Here is a 4,489-nt window from a genome sequence, read left to right on the forward strand (position 1 = left end):
AATTTCTAATCTTTCTGTGCTAAAACTAACTCGAAGCCTAGCTCCCTTGCTGTTGGAGAGACTTCCCCATGATTGGTCAAGACACGTGTTTCTTTCCTCAGTGTGATCATGATACGTGGCCTCGATCCTGTCAAGTTATCTCCCTTGCTTGTTATGCAACGTAGTAGATCGGTTATCGCACGTGTAACTCCTCCCCTCTATCGTGAGGGGCCTCTAACTACAAGGAGGAAATTATATTAAGATTTACTCTTCCGAAATAGCTTCAAATCTAAGTATAGAAAAATGCATATGCCACAGCAGAAGGTTAGATCAAAGATTGACAGTGTTCCAAAAGCGTAAAATGTTTGATAAAATCATTATTGATCATCAAGAGGAAATGCCATCGCAAGTAAAAGAATGTCAAGATAACATTTACTTTCATGTGGACAGTAACAAAATCATAGTTTATTAAAAAAGTCCTAACCACCTTCACGTTGCTGCCTTTCCATTCTCTCTTTTTCTTGCTGCATCCTTGCAGGGTCTGACTTCTCACCCTAGAAAATGTCGTATGCAACATATAAGTGATTTAAATCAAACTGCTCAACCTACCAATGTGCTACAAATTAACATCAATTATCAAAACTTCTGAGACTAGAAAAAAAATCAGTTACATGATCCCATAGACTCTGATGTGTAGCCCAGAAGATAGTATCGTCAAAGCGAGTTTTTAGCATTGCAGCACGCAAAACCTTCTTTGGAGACATTTGAAAATTTAATGGCGTCCATCCTAGAAGCAATTGAAATTCAGAGTTAGCATAGAATGATAAGAATTGTAACCATGAAACTCATGTCTGGAAACAAAGTAAAACGGAGTCACAAATAAATTATCCATAGTTCATGTGAAAGCACGTTGATGTCATGTATTTTAGACAAAAACATACTTGAACAATAGAAAGTGAAAAACTGTATTGTTTCATTCCACAGAAATGCTCGAGCAATAAATATTTTAAAGGTATCTCTCTCACAATCAAACTCAACTAAACAAATATTTAATTTCCCTACAACGAACATCCAAGGAATAGATTTGTTTCAATTTGCGCAATGTTATCATTCCCACGTCAAATTAACAAAAGATATGACAGACAAGTTGGAGCCTTGCCATATTTTGGAATATAGACCACATATTAATAAGATAAACTACCTTCACCAGAAACATCATCTGTAACAGGGGTTGAGACATGGCCATGGGGCTGCTTCCTGCAAAATCAAATTATACAAAATCTTGAATCACATGAGCAAATCATTGCAAAAAATCACCAGCGCCATTCATATGTAGAGATAATATATATTAGGGGAGAAAATGCTCTCACCACCAAAATCTGGGTTCAGTTTGCTTGAGTGAGATTCCATGGGATATTTCACCTCGCCATCCTGACATATTGAGCAAAGTTACATCAACCACTTTTCAAGCGATGCACAATTAATATCAAAGTCAATGATACTTACAGATTTATCATAACTGTCAAGTTCTGATAGTCTTTCCAATGCTATCGCAACAAGACAAAATACAATGAGTTGTTTAACTACCAAAATTTAGGCATACAAGAAATATTAAAAATAAGAATGGAACTAACCATTAGAAGTTGACAGAGCTGAAGCTATTTTAAGCCGCCTGCAATGGCATGAGAAGGAACCAAAGGCAGAACATTTGGCTGAAATAGAATTGATAAATTGTTTGTTATTCGCACAAGCAAAATAACTTTTATAAAGGTTTTTTTCGCCATTAGGAGATGGTTAATCAGCTCTTAAGAAGAGCTAAAAAGAACACTCTTTTCTACACCACTCAGTACCTTTAAAAACAGCTTTATTCGGTAATTGGCGCCCATTTTTTTTCCATATTGGCAGGTTTAACCTGTTGAAATAAACACAGAACCAGAGAATCTCACTAAAATCATCACAGGTAAAAACTCAAGTGAGATAGAAGAAAAATGACCTATAACAAAAAAGTGGTGTAAACACGCAAAGGTTTAAGATTGTCAATTACCACAACATGCAAAATGGTCATCAAAAGAAAGTTACTTTGACACCGCAACAAAACGAAATAATTACCTTCCTCCATAAAAATGATCTTACCTTATCAGCTTTCGTATCCAGAAAACATTTTACTGCTTTCTTCCACTTCCATAAAGTTTCATCCTCAGCTGCATCAAAAAAGGAAGCAATCCTTTCTTCAGTACTGGAAAGCAATAATTAGCTTTGAAAAGCAGCAAAACAAGACCAGGTGAAGCATAAAGATTAGAGAACAATACTCAAACCACAAGATACATAAAAAGTAGCTTGGAGAGGCAGGCTAGTATTTGTGTAATTTTTGGGATTACTTAAAAACAGTGCTTTTGAAATTTTATAAAAGAAAAACTCAAAAACACTGTTTTTAAGCAATCCCAAAAATAACTTCCAAACAATAAACCTAATAGAACAAAACACTTTGTCCATCACAACAACAATTGCCCACTCAAAGGTGTCAAGCCAGTCGGAGCGCTGGACGGCCCAGATCACCGAGAAGAAAGTAAGGTCGTATGTGAAGGTACAACTCGTATATTTCAACATTATCGTGTTTGAGCCGTGAGTTGATTGTCACAATTCTCACTTGCTGATGACTTGATATCGTTGAAGTTTGAGAAGCACACATTCACCAGTTTGGTAGAGGGTGCCGCAGGTGTTAAGTATTTACATTAAATCATGAATTGGAAACTATCAACACTAATGCAAAGGAACCAATGATCAATGAATCAACAAATTCTCATCATTAGGAACTCGACTCTGAAGCAAGACACTGAAAATAGATACCAGGTAGATATGATGCAACTTCAAATGTTCACAAGTTTTTGCAAACCCACAAGATTCCAAGAGCAAAATATAAAACTGTACCGAAAAACCATACCATATCACACAAAATAAAAAAAGTTCAAGTCTATCTATTGGCTACTGCTAAATCGATGAGAAAGAAGATGATATGCTAGGAACCTCCCGCTGGGGCATAATACAACTCAAGATCTTGCCTGCTATTCTTTGTATCATTATTTACATCTCTAATCACGAAAATCACTCCCATTTTTACACAAGTGCATTCCTGCAAAGCATGTTCATTTGTGGGTTCTGCAACAAAGCATTCGAGGATTTAGCATTATTTTCATTCCGATTTTCTATGATGTTGAACATTGACAAGAATGAGATACAAGAGTAAAGATTAATACATTTGAAGCTTCGGAAGATTGTGAACTCGAATTATCTCCCGAACCTTGAAAACACCTCAAATAGTCCACAACAACTCTTCCATGTCATTTGCACTGGACGAGGAGCAGGAACCAGCAACACCTGAAAAAAGTTTTGAAAAAGAGGGAAAGATTTTTGTATAATAGTCAGTGAATCACGAGATATGTTCCAAAAAGTAACATGAAACAAACAGTACCTCGGTAACTCCAGAATCTTTCTCAAGTTCAACTCCAATGTCATGACTTTTCTGGGTTACACATTCCTTAGTATCTCGGACAACTATATTCTCAATAGATTCGTCCTTCCTCTTCAATGGCACATCCATGATAATCGTCGAACTGCCATTGTCTTCGACAAAACCCAGTCTTTTCTCCTCGGATTCTATGGGTTTAATTATAAAAGAGGCAATAGAAGTATATGTCTCTACTTTACTTCACTTCAACCAACAGACTAAATAAAGTAAAAACAAGTGGAAAAAAACTCACTCCGCTAAATCGCCGAGCTGTCGTAAGACGCCGACGAGGCCCGAAACGGCGATTCCAAACAAAATCTCCTTAAGATCTTCCTTGACAGGGGAAAAAAAGATCCAAACTCCCGAGAGAATCGATTGGAGAATTTGACGCCGATAGTCGACTTGGACTCCAAGCTGAACTCGTTGCGAGTAAATCTGGAAAGCAAATTGGACTTTCCGACGCCAAAATCGCCGATCAACACAACCTTGAACAAATAGTCGTAGTCATCGTCCACTCAATACGCACCCATGAATGTGTTCGTATTTCTGTGAGAGAGAGCGAAGAAAAGTAAAAGGGTGCCAAGAACGAGATCTTACCATTGTCTAGCTTCAATCGGCAGATTTCTGGCGTCTAGGGCGACGAATCGACATCTTGGAGCGGCAGCTAGGGCTATGGGAGAAAGGGGATCGATCGTGGGAAAGGTTTGGGAAGGGTAGAGAGACGATTCTTTACGCCTATGTACATATACATATGTATCTATTATATATAAGATAAGACTACGATAAAAAAAAAAACCCGTAGTCTATTTGTTAAAAAAAAGTTTATAGACTACGGTATAAAATAATCGTAGTCTATTTATTTTTAAAAAACGCTCATAGACTACGGTATCGAAAAACCGTAGTCTATTTATTAAAAAAAATGCTCATAGACTACGGTACAAAATAACCGTAGTTTATTTATAAAAAAAAACACGCTCATAGACTACGGTTTTTAAAAACCGATGT

At 36.9% G+C, this 4,489-nt stretch overlaps 1 protein-coding gene across 5 annotated transcripts; it reads right to left on the minus strand.

Annotated features, from left to right (window-relative positions):
• Positions 1-265: 265 nt before the first annotated feature.
• On the minus strand, positions 266-4,219 carry LOC140884022 (uncharacterized). 5 transcript variants are annotated; one of them, XR_012150509.1, is made up of 12 exons: positions 4,082-4,219; positions 3,738-3,969; positions 3,449-3,633; positions 3,234-3,354; positions 2,113-2,180; positions 1,830-1,891; positions 1,614-1,691; positions 1,486-1,526; positions 1,350-1,401; positions 1,181-1,236; positions 651-766; positions 266-533 (listed from the first exon to the last, which is right to left on the minus strand). XR_012150509.1 is itself a non-coding variant. In XM_073290687.1 (11 exons), exons 8-11 carry the CDS (start codon positions 1,415-1,417, stop codon positions 459-461), a joined length of 315 nt encoding a protein of 104 aa, XP_073146788.1. In that variant the 5' UTR covers positions 1,418-1,526; positions 1,614-1,651; positions 1,830-1,891; positions 2,113-2,180; positions 3,234-3,354; positions 3,449-3,633; positions 3,738-3,969; positions 4,082-4,219; the 3' UTR covers positions 266-458. The 5 variants fall into 5 exon arrangements, 3 of the variants coding, with proteins under 3 accessions (XP_073146788.1, XP_073146787.1, XP_073146786.1); XR_012150508.1 differs by having other exon boundaries at positions 1,350-1,410; XM_073290687.1 differs by having other exon boundaries at positions 1,350-1,526; positions 1,614-1,651.
• Between the last annotated feature and the right edge of the window lie 270 nt (positions 4,220-4,489).

This window comes from Henckelia pumila, chromosome 2 (assembly GCF_033568475.1).
Source record: "Henckelia pumila isolate YLH828 chromosome 2, ASM3356847v2, whole genome shotgun sequence".
Lineage (NCBI taxonomy): Eukaryota > Viridiplantae > Streptophyta > Magnoliopsida > Lamiales > Gesneriaceae > Henckelia > Henckelia pumila.

Excerpts from the sequence above, each read along its gene's own strand:
- LOC140884022 (XM_073290687.1), bottom strand. The coding sequence starts at position 1,417 with ATGTCAGGATGGCGAGGTGAAATATCCCATGGAATCTCACTCAAGCAA. Across the intron at positions 1,237-1,349 it reads ACTGAACCCAGATTTTGGTG|GAAGCAGCCCCATGGCCATG; the intron begins GTGAGAGCATTT and ends TTGATTTTGCAG. Across the intron at positions 534-650 it reads ATCAGAGTCTATGGGATCAT|GGTGAGAAGTCAGACCCTGC; the intron begins GTAACTGATTTT and ends GACATTTTCTAG.